The sequence below is a fragment of the Zingiber officinale genome, chromosome 2B (assembly GCF_018446385.1).
Source record: "Zingiber officinale cultivar Zhangliang chromosome 2B, Zo_v1.1, whole genome shotgun sequence".
Classification (NCBI taxonomy): Eukaryota; Viridiplantae; Streptophyta; class Magnoliopsida; order Zingiberales; family Zingiberaceae; genus Zingiber; species Zingiber officinale.
Window position 1 is genome coordinate 3,994,381 of NC_055989.1, and position 25,710 is coordinate 4,020,090.

A 25,710-nucleotide genomic window follows, 5' to 3' on the forward strand; every position below is an offset into this window, starting at 1 on the left:
AGGAATTACCTGGTTTGCCCCCAAAAAGGCAGGTGGATTTCACGATTGAGTTGATTTCAGGGTCCACCGATATCAAAGGCTCCGTATCGCATGACATCTAAAGAATTGGAGGAGCTGAAAGTGCAGTTATAGGAACTACTGGATAGAGGGTTTATCCATCCTAGTGTTTCTCCATGGGGAGCTTCGGTACTCTTTGTGAAGAAGAAGGATGGATCGATGAGGTTATGCATCGACTATCGGCAACTGAATGCAGAGACTATTAAGAACAAATATCCCCTACCACGTATAGAAGATTTATTTGATCAGATCAAGAATACTTGTGTATATTCAAAGATTGATCTACGCTCTGGCTATCATCAGCTCAGTGTGAGGGATTCAGATATACAGAAAACAGCTTTGCGTACTCATTATGGACATTATGAGTTTTTGGTAATGTCATTTGGGCTTACCAATGCTCCAGTAGTTTTCATGGATCTGATGAATAGGGTGTTTCTTGAGTTCTTGGATCAGTTTGTTATTGTGTTCATCGATGATATTCTGATATATTCTCGATCCGAGGAGGAACATGGGCAACATCTTCATATAGTTTTGGAGATGCTCCGGCGAGAGCGTCTCTATGCAAAGTTCAGCAAATGTGCATTTTGGTTATCTTTTGTGGATTTTCTGGGACACATAGTTTCCAGCAGGGGCATATCCATGGACACACAAAAGATAGAAGTTGTTACTAGTCGGGAGCAACCAAAGTCTGTACAGGAGATTCGTAGCTTCCTCGGTTTAGCTGGGTATTATCGGAGGCTTGTTGAGGGCTTCTCTAGCATAGCTCTGCCTTTGACTCGGCTGACCAGAAAGGGAGTGAAGTTTTGTTGGATAGAGTCTTGTAAGAAGAGTTTTCAGGAACTCAAGCGAAGACTCTTTTCTGCACCTATATTAGTGCTTCCTTCTGGAGATGATGGCTTCATACTTTATACAGATGCATCATTACAGGGGTTAGGCGCAGTGCTCATGCAGCATGGATGGGTTGTTTCCTATGCCTCTCATCAACTGAAGGAACATGAGAAAAATTACCCAGTGCGTGACCTAGAGTTAGCAGCTATTATATTTGCACTGAAAATCCAAAGGCATCATCTATTTGGGATTACCTTCGAGATATTCACGGATCATAAAAGTCTTAAGTATCTATCTACTCAGAAAGAATTGAACTTAAGACAAAGGAGATAGATGGAATTCTTGAAGGACTATGATTGTACAATCAACTCCCACCCAGGGAAAGCCAATGTAGTAGCTAATGCTTTGAGTTGAAAATCCCGAGGAGTTCTTGCTTGTCACCGTGTGATGGTTACAGAACTGGTACAGAAATTTTCTGAGTTGGGATTAGTAGAGCAGGATCAGACTGAGCAGGGTATTCTGTTATCTATGGTTGCCCAGTTACCCATTGTAGAGAGGATTAAAGAAGCTCAGGCTACAGATCAACATCTACAATTTTTGTGTAGCAGAATTATCCCAAGACAGCAGACAGGATTCTCTTGCGATGGAAGTGGAATTCTGTATTTCCCGGGGAGATTGTGTGTTCCTGAATCGCCTTCCGTGAAGGAAGACGTACTTCAGGAGGCACACCAATCCAGATTTGTGATTCATCCTGGTGGTACACGCATGTATAGGGATCTGAGACGTTCATATTGACGGACTGGCATGAAGAAAGACATTACGGATTTCGTTGCACGATGCCTTGTATGTCAGCAAGTGAAGGTGAAACATCAGAGACCCACTGGTTTGCTTCAGAAGATTCAGATATCGGAATGGAAATGGGAGCATATCACGATAGATTTCATCTTGGGATTGCCTAGAACCCGGCGAGCACATGATACGATTTGAGTAATCGTTGATCGGTTAACCAAATCTGCTCATTTTCTACCGATATATAGGACGGAGTCATTGGATCGACTAGCAGAGTTGTATTATAGAGAGAGTATCAGGCTTCATGGTGTACCTCTCAGTATTATTTCGGATAGAGATTCGCGGTTCACTTCACGATTCTAGCAGAGTCTATAGCAGGCTATGGGTACAGAGTTACATTTTAGTACGACTTTCCACCCCCAGACAGACGGTCAATCAGAGAGAACCATACAGACATTAGAGGACCTACTGAGATCATGTGTCATGGACTTCGGAGGTAGTTGGGAGGATCATTTACATTTAGTAGAATTTGCCTACAATAACAGTTATCATTCAGCGATACATATGGCACCTTATGAGGTGTTGTATGGCAAAGCTTATAGATCTCCCACCTTATGGGAAGAAGTTGGGGAATCATAAATTTTGGGTCCACAGAGCCTTCAGCATGATGCAGAGATGGTTCATACTATCAGGTGCAGGTTGTCAGAAGCTCAGGATCGGCAGAAGAGTTATGCGGATTGGAGACGGAGACCTTTAGAGTTTTCTGTTGATGATCATGTATTATTACGGGTATCCCATACAAAAGGAGTAAAAAGGTTTGGGTTGAAGGGTAAGTTAGCACCTCGCTATATTGGACCCTTCCAGATTCTCGAGAGGATAGGTGAGGTAGCATATCGACTAGCGCTACCATCATCACTTACCATGATGCATGATGTATTCCATGTGTCTATGTTGAGGAAATACGTACCGCACCCTTCGCATATTCTCACAGGTGTATCAGTTGTACTTCAACTAAATATATCTTATGAGGAGATTCCAGTTTATATTTTGGACCGCAAAGAACACCAGTTGTGAAATAAGACAATTCGATTGGTCAAGGTCGGATGGCGGCACCGCTCAGATGAAGAAGCCACTTGGGAGTTAGAAGATAAGATGCGAGCTAGTTACTCACACCTGTTTACTGAAGGTGAGTAAAGTTTATTTCAGTAACTATAATAGGTTTATCTACTACTTGCTTTTAAGAGGTGGTGGTAAATTTGGGGTATAAATTTTTATTAGTGGAGGAGAATGTAATATAAGTAAATTTATTTTTAAGGTTATCATGAAATAACCTTATGAAATTTTTATGGATTTTTTCGAAGGACATATGACTAGTTTCGCGAGGATAGGAGTAGAGGCCTGTTTAGAAATACGTGTTATGAGAGATTAATTGAGGAGTTACTTAGGGTTTAATTCCCTTAACCCTAAGTTACTTATTAATAGGGCTCCATTTCTCACCAGAACACCAAAAACCCGACCCAACTCCTTTATCTTCCTCTTTCTCTCTCTCGCGCGCGAATGCCCTGACGCCGACTATGCTCGTCCTCCACCGCGATTGTAGCCTCACCGAATCGTCTGAGGAAGAGTCGTTGGATATTGAAGGATGCCGACCATCTCCGGCTGAACAAGCGTCCCTGTGGCTATTTTCTGCAGGTGATCGACGGAGATCCAGCATCTAGGGCACGCAGGGTACTTGACTCGCATCGTCCCCGACCGATCGAGTTTCTTCGTTCTTCCTCCTTGATCTATTCGGAGGAAGGCGACTCATGTCATCACACGTTGGAGCGGATCAGACGACGTCATCTGTAGGCGACGATTGAGGTAAGCGTCGACGGAAAGATCTTATGGATTCAAAGATTTTGGCTTATTGGGTTTCCAATTTCGATATTCCTTTCTGTTTTGGATTAAGGGAAGGTGTCGGATCAACCTAGTGATGGATCTCCCCTAAGCAGATCTTGATCTTCTCCGCTTCTTGCGGCTGATTGAGTCTCAGCTGGGGAATTTGGGATCAGTTGAGGTGAGTAGGGCTCTGTTTGTTAAAGATTTCAACAAATTAATTGTTCTACAATTAATTTCTGTGTTGATTTCGGAAAGAGGTGGTGTAGGGAGATTGGTAGCTGTCGGTAAGGTTCTTGTGAGGGCTGTAAGTTTTGATCCACTGCTACCTCTTAAGGTAAGTGATGTCCAATAAGGGTATTTCTGGGGATTTCATTCGTATGTGGCTAAATTAGGTTTGTCTTATGGGTGTAGAGTTTTATTCTTGCTTAGATTAATAGTAGTGAATGGTTGTGATTCTAAATCCATATTGATACTAGATTACTGGGATTAAAAATCAGATTGGGTATGGTGGATTAAAACCTTTGGTTAGGAAATAATTGAAAAGTGAATTATATTCGAGCCTAATCTAATTGATTATAGTATGTTTAAGGTTACATTATTCTAGATAACCATGGTTAACTATTACTTTAAAGTTAGCTATTTATTTGAGGGTGATTCATCTATTTGTAGTAGACAAATACATATACATTACATAAATTGTATATATAACACATGTTCTTGATCGGAGACGAGCCGTGAGACGTGGGTGGTTCTGTTGATACGAGTTATCTCGAGGCGGGTATTTCTTCCTTAATTTCTATTTAGATCTTTGAACTTTAAAGCATGGTTATCCTTGGATAATTAGGTTGCATTCCTTAAATCTGTTTATTTATTTCTTTCTTGCTTGTCACTTTTGTTTGACCTTTGATATGATCTAGTTTAATTCGATACAGTCTCAATTCTTGTTATCTGAAACTCTATTGTGTATACACAAGTAGAGTGTTATAGGGATGTATATGCAGTCGTATATATATGGCATAGGTGTCACGAGTAGATTTGTTGTTGATTCGGTGAGTTTACGGATCATGGTATCACCGTATTAATTCTGGCCGGGTATGTACACTTATGGTATGTGCATTCATTATGTCAGGTTCGTTCATATACCGTTGTTGTATCAGATATGGTTAGATGTATTATATTTTTGACAGCATGATTCTATTCTTTACTTATGGAGATTGTATTCTTTGATTCATATATCATTATGTAATCCATTCTTTAATCTGTCTTTACCCGCTGAGTTCCTTGTACTCACCACCCCGTCTATACTATGTTGATTTCAGGTAGTAGGTAGATGATATGAAGTTGCTTGGAGTATGTTGCTGGCTAGTCCCACTTCCCACATCATATCCGAGGACTTTTTATCGGTTTTAGTTTCTTATTATTTGCATTTCATACTCGTTGGATTTAGAGTTGTGATAACTAATTATGTTTTGATACGCGTATTGTGGACTTGTATCTATGATGTTTTTTTTGTGAACTTTTGCATTTATGGGGTTTCTCTTCATTTTTCCACTGTGCTTTTTCTATAGCCGTGTGGGCTGCATATTAGCTGCGTGATTATTTTCATTTCTTTTATCCAGTCGGGTAGGCTGTGAATATTAACTGCGTGGTTGTTGTTACTTTTATGTATATATTCCAGCTGAATGTGATGTATTTTATATGTATGTGAGCTTCAAATTATCATCGGTATAAGGGAGATGCTGCCGAAATTTTTCGGTAGGGACTTACCCGGGACGTGACAATTTAGTGGTATCAGAGCAGATTTACGATACCTGTTGTTTTGGATTTTCGAGTTAATCTAATACCAATTTATTTGTATCAGAGCAAGGCTTACAATACCTATTTTTCGTGTTTTGTGATTTTGTGTTTCTGTTTTCTTGATGTGACTTTTCGGATTTTAGGACTAGGCAGCAGTAGAACATCTCTAGGCTATAGGAGGTATGTTTGCATATTGTTATCATACATTTCTGTTGGTATATGTATTGTTGTCCATGATAGTTAGTTATGACATTTGATGGTACTTGTCTATTTGATTGTAGCATGCATTTCTTGTGTTGGGTCAATCACTGATCACGGTTGACCCTATTGGAGATCAAGCTACAGTTTCGGGGGAATTCCTCATATCATACTACCAGTAGTGTTAGTGTCTGTTACTACTGTTGGTTGAGTGTTAGAGTCGCATACCAGTCTCTGTTATTATTAGTTGGGTGGTGGATGATATCTATATACTCATGTTGACTCAGTTAATAGAGTACCAGTTTACTCCTGTTAGTTCGATCAGTAGAGGATTGATTTACTCTTGTTAATTCGGTTAGTAGAGAATCGATTTACCTTTGTGGCTTAGGTAGTTGTGTATCACTTTAACCTTAGTTAGGTTCATCAGTGGATGATTGATTATTCTTATTGGATCAGTTAATAGATGATCGATTTATTTTTGTTGGTTCGACCAGTAGGGGCCAACAAACTCTATATTATAGGGATTCTGATCCTTGGGATTACTCATGCTTGGTTAGATATTTTGAGAGACACATTTGAGTACATGACTTGTATTATCGTGGAAAGGACTGAATTAGCAGTATACCATTGTCGGCTTAGTTAGTCTCTAGAGGATTGTCGTATCCTATTCTTTGAGGACTTTGACCTGGGATTGTCTGTACCTGATTACATGACTTAGAAGGTACATTCGGATAGAATACTCCCAGTGTCGTGGAGAAAGTGTATAGCTACCTGCTTAACACTTAAGAGATATAACCGTTACTAGTGGGTATTGTTAGTTAGAGCCCTAGAGCCAATCATTTGATGATTGTATGGACTCATTGTATCATATTCTTGTATATTAATAAAGGCATTTGGATTTTGGTTATTATACTTACTTGTATTGGTGCCAAATAAACTAAGTATAATAATGTCCTTGAGTAGATGATTCTCACCTATATCAATCGGTTAGTAGAACCGATAGTGAGATGATATAGGGAACACTACTCTTAATCATTCCTAGTCGAGTATTAACATTCAGGGACAATGTTAATGCAATAAGACTAGCATGTAGGTTAACTCGATGACTTGATCTCACAAGTCATGAATATAGAGATATCAAGTTGACACATGGGTATACATTAGAGAATGTATACTGAATGACCCGCCATGAGAAAGTATCATGGATCGTTATATGAGTGTCATATACTTTCTCATGTGGCTATTAGTATGACTACTAGTCCTTAGACCTGAAGTCACCATGGATCCCTACATAAGGAGTTATGTACTTTGGTTTCGTCAAACGTCACCCGTAACTGGGTGGACTATAAAGGCGATTACTGGGTATATAACGAATTATGTAGAGAGATGTGAGTGATGTAGATGGGATCTATCCCTCCCATATGACGGGAGCGACATCGGTATTCTTGATAGAGTGAGACCACGAAGTGCATGGCCATGCCCAAATGAGTCAATATGGGATATTGAGCTCATTTGATTTAGTGTGTCTACCTGGAGTTCAAGATTTAGATTGATTAGAGGATGACACGGTCTATGCCTCATATTGATCAATCTAGATGTCTAGGATAGAAGGACATTGTCACATATTGTGAGAAGTCACAATTAGTAGTCACAAGGTGATGTTGGATCTCGACATTTCTTGTAACTTGGGTAGTAATGATGTGTTGCTAGATACCACTCATTACTTATGCTCCTAAATGGGTTTAGGGCATTGCCAACGTTACAAGAACCTATAGGGTCACACACTTAGGACATTTAGATGGAGATTTGGTTCATATGATGAACCAAGAGGATTAGATTCATTTGATGAATCAAATTGGATTAAGAGTAATCCAAATTGGGCTAATTGAGTTAGACTCAAGTTGATTCATGTATTTAATGAGTCTAATTTAGATTATGACTCATTAGATCAATTTAATTTAATGAATTAGATTCATTATATTAAGTTGGCTTGAATCAAATGGTTAGATTAGATCAACCATGAGAGAGATTGAGTCAAGTTTGACTTGACTAGAGAGGAAGAGGTAGAATCAAGTTTGACTTGACTCTTTGCCACATCATGAGTGAGGTGGCGAGATGTGGACCAATGGTGTTGCTCCACATCATCATGGTTTGCCACCTCATGGAGGTTACAAGCCTCTATTGCATTTAATGTGGCCGGCCACATTAAATGAGTGTAGGTTACTCATTTGCCACATCATTAGTGAGGTGGCAAGAGGTGGACCAATGGTAATGGTCTACATCTTCATGGTGTGCCACCTCATGGGAGTTACAAGACACCTCTTAATGGCCTCCACTTAATTGTAATTAAGTGGAAATGGGGGTTGCACAACCAAATGTGGCCAACCACTTTAGTGAGGGGAAGAAAATGAATTTTTGATTGAACTCCTCATTTTACTCCTTTCTTCTTCCTCAAGCTCTCCCTCTCCCTCTCCTTTTTGCTTGGCCGAATCTCACCAAGGTGCTAGCACACATTTTGTGTGAGGTTTCTCCACCTACGTGTCCGTGTGGATACTTCTAGAGGACCGACGCTTGACGGTCTTGAGATCCGGCAACTCCTTGGAAGAGCGGGAACGCGAAAGGGCACGCAACAAGGGTAAAGTTCTCAACACATAGATCTAGGAGTAGATCTAAAGATTTTGAAACTCGTACTCGTATTTTTCGTTCGGTTTTCCTTGCACGGATCTACGGCTTTGGGTGATTCGGGGTTTCCGCGACGCGAAAAGCGGTTTTCGCGGCCCGAAAAACCCAACAGTGGTATCAGAGCCACATGCAAGGCGAGTACGAGTTTATTTTTTGGTTTTATGAAAACTAAAGTTTCTGTAATTTTATGATTTTTGGGTTTTTATGAGTATTTTTCTCGAGTAATCGAAGCACAAGTGTTTAGACGCTTGTAGGCTTCGGCTACCGGAAATATTTTTCCAAAACGACTTCGTTTCGCCCCAAAATTTTTTGGGACAGTGGGCTTGGGTGCCATTAGATCGCTTAGGAGCAACTCGCGATGGTTAGATCGCGGGTAGGGGTACTGCCCCTAACCCCGCAAGGGGATTTGCTCCGCGATTGCACCCGAAATCGCTAAAAACGAACCCGCCGGGAAGATTTTTTCGAAACGGCAATGTCTCGGCCCAAATCGTTTTGGGACAGCGGGTTTAGGCGCTGTTGGATCGCAAAGGAACCCTCGCGATGGTTAGATCGCGGGTAGGAGCGATACCCCTGGCCCCGCAAGGGGATCCGTTCTGCGATTGCGCCCGAAACCGCTAAACGGGTCCGCCGGGAAATTTTACACGTAAAATTGTAAAAATTATTTTTAAAATTACAGAAAATTATGACAAATATATAATTTTGAATTATATATTAAATTTTGTGATAGTCATGGCCCAAAAACCCAATGTGATTGGATTGTGTTGTAATTCATAATACGGCCTGCGTGCCATTATGTGTTTGCGAGTGTTGTATTATATTCGCGACCTGCGCGTCGTGCCTTCTCTTATATTCTTGTTGTAAATTAGTTAGACTCGAATGTAACTCGAGTTTCAAATTGTAATGTACAAATTGGAGCGGTGGAGGGTCCACACGAGACGGAGTTCCGAGGCGGGCACGAGCAACACAAGGTGGTCAAAGGGAGGAGCTTGGAGAAGCTGTTGACCCTAGGTTGACCATTCGATCTTCTCATTGGCTTGAGAAGATCGTAGTAGGGCCATGACTAAATCACAAATAGATTAATTAATTGCTTGTGTATGTGATGCATATTTAATAAGTAGTTAATTAATTAGTGCCTTACGATTAGATTAGATTTAAGTCGTGCACATGATGCACCCTTGCGATTAGATTAGATCTAAGTCGTGCACAAGATGCATCCTTTTTCGATTAGATTAGATCTTGATCGAACCAACTCTAAATGCCTAACCGTGCCGTGATACCTATCACTACCTCGATCACATGTATTGTTGAATCTGCCAAAGCAGAGCAATACATATTATCTTGGTAGGGTACGGAGGGACAATCTTGGTCCCGCCTATCAACGCATGGGTGAATACAAACTCAATTAGATTGAGTATTCCTAGTTACTCGGTTGGATAGAGTCAACTATAGGCATTATTCCAACGGTTGGAAAAGATAGGTCAAAATCACATCTATATTAACTCTCGGGCGTATTAGCCAAAGCTAACTCGAGTTTTAATATAAATGCGGATATTGATTCTATAAACAAGAGTTGAGATGTAATTGGTAATCGTTACCTACCGATCATGCTAAGCCTTGGGCGTATTAGCCAAAGCTAACTCAAGGATTAGTATGATGTGGATCTTGTCCCACAAGAATTATAGAATTCAGTGGGAACATCATTTAATTAAAGGTCTAATTAAATGATTTTAAGAATATGATATTTATTTCTGCAAATTTTTCTGTTGTAGATAACTATGACGTCGAATACGAACTCTTTCTCCCTGCGTTCTGTCCTTAAGAAGGACAAGCTCAACAGAGCAAATTTCCTGGACTGGTACAGGAACCTGAGAATAGTTCTCACTCAGGAACGTAAACTGTACGTTCTGGAGCAGCCTATTCCGGAGGCTCCTCCTACCACTGCCACGCGAGCTGACCGGGATGCTTACAAGAAGCATCAAGATGACGCATTAGATGTGTCCTGTCTAATACTCGCAACCATGAACTCTGAGCTTCAGAAGCAACATGAGTTGATGTGTGCTTACGATATGGTTGAACATCTTCGTCAACTATATAAAGGACAAGCGAGTCACGAGAGATTCGAGATACCGGAAGATCTTAACAAGAAGAGAAATAAGATTTCTACTTGGTATAAATGTTATAGAAGTCAACCTCTCTATTTCTTCGTCGTGGGTATTAGATAACGGATGTGCTTCGCACATTTGTACTAATGTACAAGCATTGAGAAATAGCGAGCATTGACAAAGGCGAGATAGACCTACGAGTAGGCAATGGAGCACGGTTTGCTATTGTTGTAGGGACTTATTTTCTATCTCCGCCTCCGGGCTTATACTAGAGTTAGACGATTGTTGTTATGTGCTGCATTAACTAAGAATATTATATCGGTTTCTTGTTTGGACAAGAAAGGATTCTCGCTTATAATAAAGAACAAATGTTGTTGTCTATTTAAACGATATGTTCTATTGTAGTGCACCTCTGATGAACGGACTCTATATTCTAGACCTTGAGAGCTCTATCTATAACGTTAGTACCAAGAGGTTCAAATCGAACGATATGAACCACACCTATCTCTGACACTGTCGCTTAGGTCATATAAATGACAAGCGCTTATCCCAGCTCCATAAGGATGGTTTGCTGGACTCATTTGATTTTGAATCATATGAGATATGCGAGTCATGCCTACGAGGAAAGATGACCAAGACTCCCTTTAGTGGGCACAGCGAGAGAGCGACTGATTTGTTAGGACTCATACATAGTGATGTATGTAGCCCTTTCAATGTCGCTGCTAGAGGCGGTTATAGATACTTCATCACATTTACTGATGACTTTAGTAGATATGGTTATGTGTACTTGATGACACATAAGTCCGAATCCTTTGAAAAGTTCAAAGAATTCTAGAATGAAGTACAAAACCAGCTTGGCAAGAGTATTAAAATACTTCGATCAGATCAAGGCGGTGAATACTTAAGCCATGAGTTTCGTGACTATTTAGCTGAGTGTGGGATTCTATCCCAACTCACTCCTTCTGGAACACCACAGTGGAATGGTGTATCCGAAAGGAGGAATCGTACCCTATTAGATATGGTACGATCTATGATGAGTCACACAGATCTTCCGACATAGCTATGGGGATATGCTCTAGACACGACAGCTTTCATTCTCAACCGAGTTCCATCCAAGGCCGTGATAAAGACACCATATAGGATATGGACTGGGAGAGATGCTCAGGTGTCTTTCATGAGGATTTGGGGCTGTGAGGATTACGTACGACGTCAAGTCTCAGACAAATTAGGACTCAAATCCGACAAGTGCTATTTCATCGGATATCCCAAGGAAACTAAGGGATATTACTTCTACATTCCCAGTCAGCATAAGGTAGTTGTGGCAAAGACTGGGGTCTTTCTAGAAAGGGACTTTGTTTCTAGAAAGACTAGTGGGAGCGCGTTTGATCTTGAAGAAGTTCAAGATGCGAACAATAGCACTGATGCCTCGATGGAAATTGAACTGGAACCACAAAGTGTTGTGGATGATGCTGTTCCACAAGGAGTTGAGGAACAACAACCGGTTCAAGTAGACATACCTCTTCGCAGGTCTGATAGGGTACGTCGTCAGCCTGAGAGATACTCATTTCTCTTGTCTAACCATGATGACGTTATGCTCATAGAGGATGAGCCTACCACCTATCAGGAAGCTGTGATGAGACCAGATTCCGAGAAATGGCTAGAGGCCATGAGATCCGAAATGGAATCCATGTACACCAACCAAGTATGGACTTTGGTTGATCCACCTGAAGGGGTAAAACTCATTGGGTGTAAGTGGGTCTTTAAGAGAAAGACTGACATGGATGGACTTATTTATAAGGGTCGTTTGGTAGCTAAAGGTTTCAAACAGATTCATGGTATTGACTATGATGAAACCTTTTCTCCAGTAGCGATGTTTAAGTCCATTCGGATCATGCTTGCTATTGCAGCCTACCATGACTATGAGATATGACAGATGGATGTCAAAACCACGTTTCTGAATGGAAACCTGCTCGAGCATGTGTACATGACACAACCTGAGGGTTTTGTAGATCCACAGCATACTAGCAGAGTATGCAAGCTGCATAGGTCCATTTATGGACTAAAGCAAGCTTCTCGGAGCTGGAATCTTCGATTCGATGATGCAATCAAACAGTTTGGTTTCATCAAGAACGAAGATGAGCCTTGTGTCTACAAGAAGGTTGTAGGGGATATAGTTGTCTTCCTCATATTTTATGTGGATGACATACTACTCATTGGGAAGGACATCCCTATGCTTCAGTCTGTCAAGACCTGGCTAGGGAGTTGCTTCTCAATGAAGGACTTAGGTGAGACATCCCACATTCTAGGGATACAGATCTATAGAGATAGATCTAAGAGATTGCTTGGCCTAAGTCAGAGTACATATATTGACAAGGTACTCCTTCGGTTTGCCATGCAGAACTCCAAGAAGGGATTTCTGCCGATGTCACATGGCATGAGTCTTTCGAAGACTCAAGGTCCCTCTTCTAGAGAGGAGAGAGACCGCATGGATCAGATCCCTTATGCCTCAGCCATAGGATCGATCATGTACGCCATGCTATGTACTCGACCTGATGTCTCGTATGCTTTGAGCATGACGAGCAGATACCAGTCAAATCCAGGTGAAAGTCACTGGATAGTGGTCAAGAATATTCTTAAGTACTTAAGAAGGACTAAAGAATATTTCTTAATATATGGAGGCAATGATGAGCTAGCTGTAAAGGGTTACAGTGATGCTAGCTTCCAGACCGACCAGGATGACTATAGATCGCAGTCAGGGTTCGTATTTTGCATTAATGGTGGTGCTATCAGCTGGAAGAGTTCGAAGCAGGATACAACAGAAGCCGAGTATATTGCTGCATCAGAGGCAGCAAAGGAGGCAGTTTGGATCTGCAAGTTCATCACTGAACTTGGGGTGGTTCCTAGCATCGCTGACCCAGTTGAGCTCTATTGTGACAACAATGAAGCTATAGCACAGGCGAAGGAACCTCGCTCACACCAGCGGACCAAGCACATACTACGGCGCTTCCATCTCATTCGAAAGATTATCGATAGAGGAGATGTGAAGATTTGCAGAGTACCTACAGAGGCTAACATCGCAGATCCCTTGACCAAGGCTTTGGCACAGAGAAAGCATGATGGTCACACTAGGTCATTAGGCCTTAGAGCCTATACTGATTGGCACTAGTGCTAGTGGGAGATTGTTAGTTAGAGCCCTAGAGCCAATCATTTGATGATTGTATGGACTCATTGTATCATATTCTTGTATATTAATAAAGGCATTTGGATTTTGGTTATTATACTTACTTGTATTGGTGCCAAATAAACTAAGTATAATAATGTCCTTGAGTAGATGGTTCTCACCTATATCAATCGGTTAGTTGAACCGATAGTGAGATGATATAGGGAACACTACTCTTAATCATTCCTAGTCGAGTATTAACATTCAGGGACAATGTTAATGCAATAAGACTAGCATGTAGGTTAACTCGATGACTTGATCTCACAAGTCATGGATATAGAGATATCAAGTTGACACATGGGTATACATTAGAGAATGTATACTGAATGACCCGCCATGAGAAAGTATCATGGATCGTTATATGAGTGTCATATACTTTCTCATGTGGCTATTAGTATGACTACTAGTCCTTAGACCTGAAGTCACCATGGATCCCTACATAAGGAGTTATGTACTTTGGTTTCGTCAAACGTCACCCGTAACTGGGTGGACTATAAAGGCGATTACTGGGTATATAACGAATTATGTAGAGGGATGTGAGTGATGTAGATGGGATTTATCCCTCCCATATGACGGGAGCGACATCGGTATTCTTGATAGAGTGAGACCACGAAGTGCATGGCCATACCCAAATGAGTCAATATGGGATATTGAGCTCATTTGATTTAGTGTGTCTACTTGGAGTTCAAGATTTAGATTTATTAGAGGATGACACGGTCTATGCCTCATATTGATCAATCTAGATGTCTAGGATAGAAGGACATTGTCACATATTGTGAGGAGTCACAATTAGTAGTCACAAGGTGATGTTGGATCTCGACATTTCTTGTAACTTGGGTAGTAATGATGTGTTGCTAGATACCGCTCATTACTTATGCTCCTAAATGGGTTTAGGGCATTGCCAACATTACAAGAACCTATAGGGTCACACACTTAGGACATTTAGATGGAGATTTGGTTCATATGATGAACCAAGAGGATTAGATTCATTTGATGAATCAAATTGGATTAAGAGTAATCCAAATTGGGCTAATTGAGTTAGACTCAAGTTGATTCATGTATTTAATGAGTCTAATTTAGATTATGACTCATTAGATCAATTTAATTTAATGAATTAGATTCATTATATTAAGTTGACTTGAATCAAATGGTTAGATTAGATTAACCATGAGAGAGATTGAGTCAAGTTTGACTTGACTAGAGAGGAAGAGGTAGAATCAAGTTTGACTTGACTCTTTGCCACATCATGAGTGAGGTGGCGAGATGTGGACCAATGGTGTTGCTCCACATCATCATGGTTTGCCACCTCATGGAGGTTACAAGCCTCCATTGCATTTAATATGGCCGACCACATTAAATGAGTGTAGGTTACTCATTTGCCACATCATTAGTGAGGTGGCAAGAGGTGGACCAATGGTAATGGTCCACATCTTCATGGTGTGCCACCTCATGGGAGTTACAAGACACCTCTTAATGGCCTCCACTTAATTATAATTAAGTGGAAATGGGGGTTACACAACCAAATGTGGCCGACCACTTTAGTGAGAGGAAGAAAATGAATTTTTGATTGAACTCCTCATTTTACTCCTTTCTTCTTCCTCAAGCTCTCCCTCTCCCTCTCCTTTTTGCTTGGCCGAATCTCACCAAGGTGCTAGCACACCTTTTGTGTGAGGTTTCTCCACCTACGTGTCCGTGTGGATACTTCTAGAGGACCGACGCTTGACGGTCTTGAGATCCGGCAACTCCTTGGAAGAGCGGGAACGCGAAAGGGCACGCAACAAGGGTAAAGTTCTCAACACATAGATCTAGGAGTAGATCTAAAGATTTTGAAACTCGTACTCGTATTTTTCGTTCGATTTTCCTTGCACGGATCTACGACTTTGGGTGATTCGGGGTTTCCGCGACGCGAAAAGCGGTTTTCGCGGCCCGAAAAACCCAACAGGTATAACTTGGGGAGTACATACGGACATATGATTTATTTTGGCGTGAGAAAGTTGAAATTAACTGCTTAACCTTTACGTGACCCGGTACCACGTGAAGGAAGAAGCAGAGAATGCTTTTTTGGAGATCAGGTCATCACTTAGTAATTTCTTTGAAGTGTGTGGAGAGAGAGTAGTTCTCTACTTCTTTCGGTAGTATGATGGTTTATAAGGCAATGATCAGTCGACTCGCCTAACATTGTTCCATGGGAGATCTTGACACATGGACTGATCGGATATAGTTAGATATCCTTGATATACTTAGTGATCTATGACCTATAATGGTGCGGAGGAAGTGGTGTTAGTTGAGTAATACCTAGGAGCTCCGATCATAATTAGATATAATTTCAGATGATGATCTTTGAAGGGTAGAGTGTCGATTGGCAGATATTTTGATAAGCTATTTAGTTATAGTGTTCCTCTATCTTTGTGTTCATTGCTCGATATTGGAGGTTACTGAACCTCAGATGGAGCAATCATAGTATAATGGCGGTACAAAACAAAGGTTAGGTGACTCAGCTAATATTGTCCTTATCAAGTGGCTCATGACCTTGACCACATGATTATTTCACCAGATCTTGTAGTCTATATCTTAGGATAGAGGATTCGACCCTTTTATCAGCATTTGTCGAGGGACATATATAGGATGATTATGAGAGTTGGGGAGATACTTGCTTGATGGGTAGACACTCAATCAGGAGGTTGTGTGAATTTTTAGACTTGGGATTGACAGTCTTTTACTGTGGATATTTGAGTATCTAAGAGGATGAGATGATGAGATTTGGTAGACGTTTTGTATACAACTAGTTTGTTGGCAGTGAGTGTTAAAGGTTGGATGATTTCTTTTTTCACTATCATTGTACATGAAGTTATCAGGTTTGATCGATATTGAGGATGATTTTTTATTGATGGATATTGGGAGATCAGGTGGGGTAATATGTTGTTTTTTGATGGTTTATTAGTGGATATATGACTTGATGATATATTATTTGGTATTTGATGTTGATAGCGACATGAGGAGTAGTGAATTTGGTGATTTGTGGTTGGTGATCAGATGCCAGACTTGTTGTCAGTGAGCTTATGGTTGACTGTGCTTGTTGTCTGGATAATATAAGTCTTTGGTGTTACCATTTAGGCATACCGTGCCCTAGAAGTTTTATGGACTTGATGAATTTTGTATTCTTAGGGCGTTGGATCATTTTTCATTGTCTTCATTGATGATGTTGTGATATATTCCTGATCCGAGGTGGATCACGTACACCATCTTCACATAGTTCTAGAGGTGTTTTCGACGGGAACGCCTATATGCGAAGTTCAGTAGTGCATATTTTGATTGTCTTCTATGGAATTTCGAGGACATATGGTCACCAGTAGGGATATTAGTGGATCTAAAGGAGATAGAGACTGTTACCAGTTTGGAGTATTTGTAGTCTATACCGGAGACTCGCTGTTCCTTCGGTCGGGCTGGATATTATCGGAGATTGGTTGAGGATTTCTCTAGCATTGTTATGCCGTTGACTGGACTATTTAGGAAAGGAATAGAACTTTCTTGGACAGATGCTTACGAGATCAGTTTTAGGAGTTGGAACAAAAAGTTGTTAACTGCATCGTCTTAATTATGTCTTCTAGTGTAGATGGATTTGTACTCTACACAGATCTATCGTACCCGAGGTTTAGTGCAGTTCCAATGTAGTATGAGCAGGAGTAGTCTCGTGCCAGTAGTTAGAATTCTCATGAAATGAGAATTTGATTCTTTATTTCCATCGGAGATTATGTGTGTTTCTGAGTCACTTCTTATTCGGGAGGAGTTATTGCAGGAAACACCTTGATCTAGATTTGTGGTACATCCGGGTGACACCCGATGTATAGAGACGTGAAGCGTTTCGATAATTGGAGTGGCATGAGGAAAGACATCGTGGATTTTATAGCTTGATGAATCGTACCCGAGGTTTAGTGCAGTTCCAATGTAGTATGAGCAGGAGTAGTCTCGTGCTAGTAGTTAGAATTCTCATGAAATGAGAATTTGATTCTTTATTTCCATCGGAGATTATGTGTGTTTCTGAGTCACTTCTTATTCGAGAGGAGTTATTGCAGGAAACACCTTGATCTAGATTTGTGGTACATCCGGGTGACACCCGATGTATAGAGACTTGAAGCGTTTCGATAATTGGAGTGACATGAGGAAAGACATCGTGAATTTTATAGCTTGATGTCTAATATGTCAGTAAGTGGAGGTTGAACATAAGATGTTAGTAGTAGTGTCTCCGTTAATTTGGATACTAGAGTGGAGTTGGGAGTATGTTTTGACGGATTTTGTTGTGGGATTATCCAGGACATAGAGAGGATATGATGGTTTGGGTAATCATTGTTAGGTGACGACTTTGCTCCCTAGCTATCGATTTATAGGACGAATTCTTTTGGATTGAGTAGCTGGATTATATTGTAGAGAGATTACTGGATCTTATGGTATATCTCTGAGTATTGTATTGGATGGAGATCCACGATTTCACATCATGGTTTTGAGCGAGTTTTAGCAGACTTTGGGTTCAAAGTTTTGCTTTAGTATAGATTTTCACCCTCAGACTGATGGATATTTTGAGCGCCCTATACAGATGTTGGAGGATCTGATGATAGTGGATTTTGGATTTCAGAGGTAGTTGATCTATCCCCAGTTGGTTAGGTAACGGTATGGGAGTAGCAGAAGTAGGGTGAGCTCATAACCCACAGAGTCATCCTTTAAGGTTGGAGATTTGTTCATGATACTTGGATGGAGTGGTATATGAGTACATTGCTTAGTTGTTACCTTGGATGAGGATCCCTAAATTGAGCAGTAAATTTGGGGATCAAATTTTTATTATTGGGGGAGAATGTAAGATACCGCTAAATTAAATAATAAATGTTATTGGACGAAAAATCTTATTGGATTTTTCAGAAACTTTTAGAAATTTTTCAGGATTTAAACGGAATCTGTATGACTTGTTTTGAGGAGATGAATCGGTGGGGCAAGTTGGTGGCCGGTTTAGAATACCAAATTAAAGTGGGATTGGATTGAGGAATTAACTTAGGTTTATATTAATTAAACCTAATTAACATCACTTCTACCGATCCTTTCCCCATATTCTTCCCCGATCCTGATCCCAAAACCTTTCCTTGCTCGCCGATTGCCATCGCCGACTCCGGGATCCGCCGATCATCTTCTCCTCTTCGTCGGCGCAGCCCCATCGTCGATCTCCAGTAAGATCCCCTCGACCTACCGGATTCTCTCCTCATCTCCTACGCGATCTTGCCCTCTTTCGATCTAGTCATTGCCTCCCAGACGTCGCCAATCCCCACAGCCATCCGTGCCAGACGTGATCGCAACTAGGGAGGAGTCCAGTCCTTGGTCGGCCCATTGCCTCGGTCGCCATCCATCCACTTTCGAGCGCCGCTGAAGCTGCCTTGCCGTTAGGTGATGCCGTTGTCGGAGGAAGGATCGGAGGGGGCTAGGGCATACTCTCCCTCTCACTGGCGGATCGGAGCAGAGTAGAGGCGATTGCCATCAAGGAAGTTCATCGCTTTTTCTCCACCAGATTATGGTTCTCACAGACTTGGGGGTAAGGTATTGGAATCCTTAGAGCAGTTTATAACAGATTTGTTGTAATATGATTTCCATTTTAGTATTGGAATGTGGAGATTTAATGCTTGGTGGGTTATTGTTGCTTTGATCAGTACCGTTTGTCGGTGATCCACAATTCCGACAATCTTGTTTCGACAGTGAATCCCTCTAGCCATGTTTCATCAGCTGCCACCTTGTATTTGGGTAAGTGGTTGGATGTTTAGATGTGATTAGGAGGGTGATTTAATTAAATAAGTTTGGGTTAATGCATGAGATAAATTATTAACTATGGTGGTAAATAATTGCTCGTGTGTTAGGACATTTGTTTGCGGGTAGCAGTTCTACATAGCTTTGGCCACCATTTCTGACAGCAAGATCTTTAGCCGTGAGTTAGCATGGGAGCAACCGGATCAAGGTAAGCTAAGTATGGAGTTTTGGTTGCATTTATGTGGTAGATGGATGAATAAGGATTTATATCATATTATGTTGGGGATTAATGAGATTAGTTAACTATCATATTAGGGTTGAGTTAGCCATTTGGTTCATGATGGATTTAGCTAATTAGTTTATACTTGACTAGTTATATCATACACTATGTGATTGCATGACTTGAGTTCGGGACGAGCGTCTCGACGTGAGATTACTTGACACGATCTATATATAAAGGCGAGTATTTCTTCCTTGGCCTCTATGTAGATTTTTTTGAGCTTAGTGTATGGTTATTATTCGATGGATTAGGCTGCTTTACCTTATACCGTGTTCGTTTGTTGCTTTCGTGCTTGATACTTATGCTTGATCTTTGAGATTTCTAGTTATTTAATATACAGTCTCAACTCTTGATTTCTACTGTGCTATGTATACACGTGTAAAGTATGTATTGTAGGGAGTGTCTAGTGGATTGAATTACCATACTGATTGTGCATATATTGTGGATTGTACGTATGTTGGCATGTGTTATAGGAGTCATCATGTTGATCATACATTTGCATGTTATATATGTACACACGTGTTGGTTATGTACTTTTGGAGGAGTTGTGTTGATTGTATGTTTGTTGTATATACACGTGACTGATGTGTTTTTACTAGAGGATACACGTTGATTGTATCGATGTTCTGTGAACCTGTGTCTAGAGGGATTATTGGAGATTTTTGGGTGATTATACATATGTTTGGTGTACATATGTTTGGTGGGATATGTGGATATATCATTACGATTACATTCATGTTGTGGGGTACTTATGTGGAATTGGGGGTTGCATGGATGATGATGTTGTCTGTATCATGATTATATATATATATCATGTTCATCATTTATTGCATACTGACGACTATTGTCTCCCTTGTGGTTGAGAGGGTTGTCAGTCTTTTATAGCTGTCCATTCATCCACTAATGGAGAGTAGTAGCTAGGAGTGGAGCTAGTCCTGTTGCGCTTACTCGGTCACTCAGTGTTCTATTAGCCTCGATCACTCTGGAATAGTGAGTCTTGAGGGTAAAGTAGTTAGAGGGCTAGAGATGTGAGTGGTCAGGGACCCTTAGCTATGTAGTTAGATAACTACTTAGCTGGTCCTCCGCTTCGGCCGCCTATAGCGGTGCATGTACTGGAGGCTAGTACGATTTGTCACGGACCCAAGCCTCTCGGCCATACAAGGGTCGCGGTGTCTAGAGAGGTGGCGGAGGTGACCATGGAGTATGCATATGCATTTTGCATATGATGCGCGGTGCATCTTTAGAGATATATTTGCATACATGCCTAATAGATACTAGTTGCATGTGATTGTGAGGTGTTGCACTTGTTTGAGATATGATTGTTGCATATGGTTGCCATGTTGCATACATGTCATTTATTTTACATGTATATGCAGTCGTATTTATATTGCACAGGTGCCACGAGTAGGTCTGTTGCAGATCCGGTGAGTTTACTGATCTTTGTACTTAGTGTCGATTCCAGATTGGGTATGTGTTTATCATTATGTTAGTTGTGTTTATTGGCTATGTCAGTATGATCATGTTCTTTATTCCCTACTGAGACTGTATACTTTAATTTGATTTACATATTTATTTATGGACCATGCACTATTCTGTCTATTACCTGCTGAGTTACCTATACTCACCACCGCATTTATATCTTTATATTTTCAGATAGCAGTTAGATGGTTGGTGTGTCGCTTGGAGTATCCTATCTGTCGGGTCCTACGTCACATCCGAAGACCATTTCGAATTTTGTATATGTTTTATTTCTATTTGATATTTGCTGTATTTGGTGTGCTGTTGTATTTGTTATTGTGGTTGTTGTATAAAGCCTAGCCGACTAGTAGTGTGTTGACTTGTTTTGTATTGGGCTTTCCGTTATCATTTTTTCGCTGTGTTAGTTTTTAATACAGCCGAGTGGGTTGTTTATTGTATATATATAACTGCGTGGTTGTGTTTTATTATCTTCCAGCCGAGTGGGCTGAATATAAATTGTGTGATTGTGTATATATTCCAGCCATATGTGGTTGATGTATTTTGTACGTATGTATGCTTCAGATTGTCACCGGTACAGGGAAGATGTTGCCGAAATTTTTCGGTAGAGACTCCTTTGGGGTCGTGACAACATGACCATGTGTATTTCTATCCTTCATTCATCTTGAGGTAGCTGGTCTTATCGGATAAATTTAGGAATCGCAGATGGATAAATTTTCAATTAGCCATAAGATAAATTCTAAAAGCACAAATGACCCACAAGGATGGTCTAGCACCTAGTTCAAGCATCGCAAGTATTTATTTGTGTTATGTGAGAATCAAACCCTAAATTACTTGAAAAATTCATCCTTTCGCTTACCATTACAGGTAATCCCCTCACCTAGGGGTCGCTCGATAATTAAACGACCCTCTATGATTTATTTCCTTTTCATATATTACGGATAACGAAGGGACGTGATAAAGTGAATAGGGAAGAGCCGTTGAGGGGGGGGGGGGGGGGGGGGGGGCCCATGGATTAACAAACCAGAATAGGTGGTAGTCAAAGTCTCAGATGGATCAAACCTACCTAGTGGGATCCCCCCTCCGACCGACCGACTGGCCGGGTCTAGTCGCACCTATTCCCTAGGATCTCACTTCCCACTTGGCTTTGCACAAGGCTTAGCTCCCTATTCTCTCATAATCGGCTAATGCCGATCAGACAAACTCTCAAAAGCCTCACTCCCAGCTCTGATGGACACTCATGGGGCTTTGCTCCCTGTTCTGTCCCAATTGGCCAAGCCAATCGGACAGGCTCTCGAAGGGCTTCACTTCCCGACTCTATCAGATACTCATGAAGCTCTGCTCTCCATTCTCTTCTTATTGGTCAAGCCGATCGAACATGCTCTCAAGGTATCCCACTTCCCAACTATGTCGGACGCTCATGGGACTATGCTCCCCATTCTCTCCTGATCAACTAAGGCCGATTGAGCAGGCTCTCGAGGTGTCATCATTATACTTTGCTAGTTGATTCTAAAGCTTCACTCCCTCTTAGGATACTATCACAACCCATTTAGGCCTCCTGAGAAAGTGGGCTACCTATGCTAGGTCCGTCTTCTAATTAACATCCTAATATGCCTCCCGCCCAGTGAGCTCATTTCGCCATTAATATAGTATGTGTGTTTGTCAGAGAGCCAGAAGTTCGTATCTGTATATAGATACACAATACATCCGTCTCATACTCACGATGTCACTACAAGATAGAGTGGAAGCATGATGATGGGATAGGAATCAGGAAATGAGATGATGCCTTATTAAATGCGGAGATTGTGAGAGACATAACGTCACTACTTTGCTTCCTTCATTTCATTACGTCACTACGCTCCGGTATACGGACACATAATCTTATTTTTTTTTCATTTACGTTGCTACTTTGCTCTCTTGATTTCTGATTTGATCATCGTAGTAGCACAAAGATCTTCCTTTGCTGGTATTTGCAAGTAATTCTCAGAATTCTTCAATGAAAATCTTATTCCCAATCAAATTCCATGCCAATTCACTGATAGTCCATGACTCATCGCCCAAGAGATCAAGGCGTTTGGATGAGTGTAATCGCTTTTGCTCTACATAATTGTCAAATTTTTTGAAAATTGAAGAGCCGTCAAAAAATTCTCATGAAAAATGGAGCCGTTTTTACTTAAATTTTGTAAAGACATTATTCTCCTCAAACATTAACCCTAAAACTTGGTGCAATCGGCGCTAGCGAAGGACACTGCCGGAATATCGAGATCGTACCCAACGTGTAAATTTTGCTGAGCCACGTTCCCAAATATCGGCGTGTCGGAGCCAGAATCCGCCACTGCGAGGCAAACCACCTGATATGCTTCCTCCATGAACATGCTCGTCGGGCTCAGCCTCACCGACGCCTCTCCGGCGAACTTGAACGTGATAAACGGTAACTTCTGCCAGTCGGACTCGCCGGTCACCTTGAAGCACAGCGGCAGAAGGCGGTCCGGATCAGTAGCCTTGGGCAGGCTGACCACCCTCGACACCTGCCGCACCAAACTCGAGAGCACGCCAGCGGGCAAGTAGTTTACGGTCGTGCCGGAGTCGATGATGATGTTGCCTTTCTTTAATCCAGGGGCGGAAGTTGGGACTGGGACCGAGCCGGCACCGTCGACTATGATCTCTGTTAGCCGGAGGGCAAATAAGGAATCTTCCACCGTCATCAGGGTGGTGACCTTGCTTCCGACGACCACGCCGGCTGAGCCGAAGATGACTTTGCTGCTGGCCTGCGTGTCTGACATGGGAACCAGGCAATAAGAGAAGTATTTCTTGTCGAGAGAGGGAACGATCTGTGAGACGAGAGAGACGGGACTGGCGCTGAGCCCTGCCAACCCGGCGGTGCGGCTGCTGAAGACGCCGCTGCTCTGGGAGTTGCAGCCGAAGGCGATATTGGAGAAGACGAGCGGAGACCCGGCGGAAGAGTAGAAAGTGAGGTCCTCGGTGGCGAGGACGCCGTCGATCTTCGACCCGTCTTGGTAGGCATAATGGTATTCGCAGGTGCTGACGTCGGCGCAAGGTCCGTGGGGGAGGGCCTTGCAAAGGTTGGAGTTGCAGGGGAGCGTCCGGTAGGAGGAGGATTTGCGTGGATCGAAGTACGGCGCCGCCTGCTTGTAGCACTTGGTGCAGGGGACGCAGTTGGCCCAGATGAGGTCGCTGCCGGTGTCGGCGACGGCCAAGATGGAGAATGGCGGCGTGCCAACTCGAAGCTCCATCAAATACTCGAACGAGTCGGGGACCACCCTGGAGACTGCGTCGAACAGCTCGATGCCACTGCAACCCGACAATTATCATTCAAAATTAATTATTTTTTTCTAATTTAAAAATAAATAAATAAAAATTTAAAAAATAAAAAATTATACCCTTTTCTTTGCACACGTGCAGCAATTCGGCGGGCTTCGTGGGCGGAGCGATAGATTGCGGCACGTGAGCGATCTAGTGATGTGGCAGACTCATTGAAGAACGGTGATTTAGGGGAGTCCCGATGTATAAGCTCGATGCTAAAACTTGCCGCCGCCGCTGCCGCTGCCGCTGCCGCCGTTATTGTCATTGCTGCGGCCGCCATAGAGAGCACAAGTAAAACCACAATCGTCATGTTTCCTATCGAGGAAATGAAAGAGTGATTAGGAGTGAGAGAGTGTGCAACGTCGTATTACTTGGCAAGGTTAAAGAATTTATAATCGAGCTTTCTATGTTTATTTGGAAGGAAAATTATTGGAGAAGGAAACATTAATAGCATTTGAATGATATAAAACAGTATATGAGTTAATGCAAAGTAATTTCGGCTTTTTTTTAATATATATATTTTGCGAAAGGAAACATTAATGGCATTTGAATGATATAAAAAAAGTATATGAGTTAATGCATATATATACAAAGTTGTTTGTTGCTCAAACTAGACTTTTTTTTTTCTTATATATGAAAAATATTATAATTTATTTAGTTAGTGGTAATTTGAACAAATTGATAATTGAAAAAAAAAATAATGATTAAAAATATAAAGTAACCAAGAGAATTTATTTTAAACTTGGATAAATGATAATTAGAAAAGGAAGGCGCTCAATATGATAATTAGGAAAGTTTGCAAGCACTCTTAAACATTCACTTCTAATTTTATGAAAAATGAAAAAAAAAAAAAAAGGAAAAAGGAATAAAAATTATCTTACAAAGCCGGTCTAAGTCTTTCTCCTTACCAATAATAGAAGAAGAAAAATTAATTTTGAGATATATTTACTCTTCAATTTAAAAAAATGGTTTCATTTAAAGTGAATGATAGTTAATTAATATCAATGTTAAATTTCTTGGCATTAATCTTACTATTGTATTAAGAATATGAGCCTTTACTAAATAACTATTAATTAATTTGATGAAATTAAAGTTAGATTATGTTAATGTCTTTTTTTTATATCGAAAATAATTTTAATATTTATTAGTAATTTTCATAAATGTATTACTTAGGGATCTAAAATTCAAAATGGTATATCATTAAGAATTTTTGTCATTAATCAATCAGGAATCTAGAGTTTGTTAGACCCCGTGGTTGTTTTGATGTGATCAATCAAGTTGGTTAGGTCATGCTTTGT

The 25,710-nt window shown here is 41.1% G+C and overlaps 1 protein-coding gene across 1 annotated transcript; it reads right to left on the reverse strand.

Annotated features, from left to right (window-relative positions):
* Nucleotides 1-23,301: 23,301 nt before the first annotated feature.
* Nucleotides 23,302-24,722, reverse strand: LOC122048100 (aspartic proteinase CDR1-like). The gene is made up of 2 exons (XM_042609706.1): nucleotides 24,490-24,722; nucleotides 23,302-24,400 (listed from the first exon to the last, which is right to left on the reverse strand). The coding sequence occupies exons 1-2, from the start codon at nucleotides 24,720-24,722 to the stop codon at nucleotides 23,302-23,304; spliced, it is 1,332 nt and encodes a 443-aa protein (XP_042465640.1).
* Nucleotides 24,723-25,710: the final 988 nt, after the last annotated feature.

Coding starts and splice junctions, on each gene's coding strand:
- LOC122048100 (XM_042609706.1), bottom strand. CDS start 24,722: ATGACGATTGTGGTTTTACTTGTGCTCTCTATGGCGGCCGCAGCAATG. Junction 24,401..24,489: donor GCACGTGTGCAAAGAAAAGG/GTATAATTTTTT, acceptor GTCGGGTTGCAG/TGGCATCGAGCTGTTCGACG.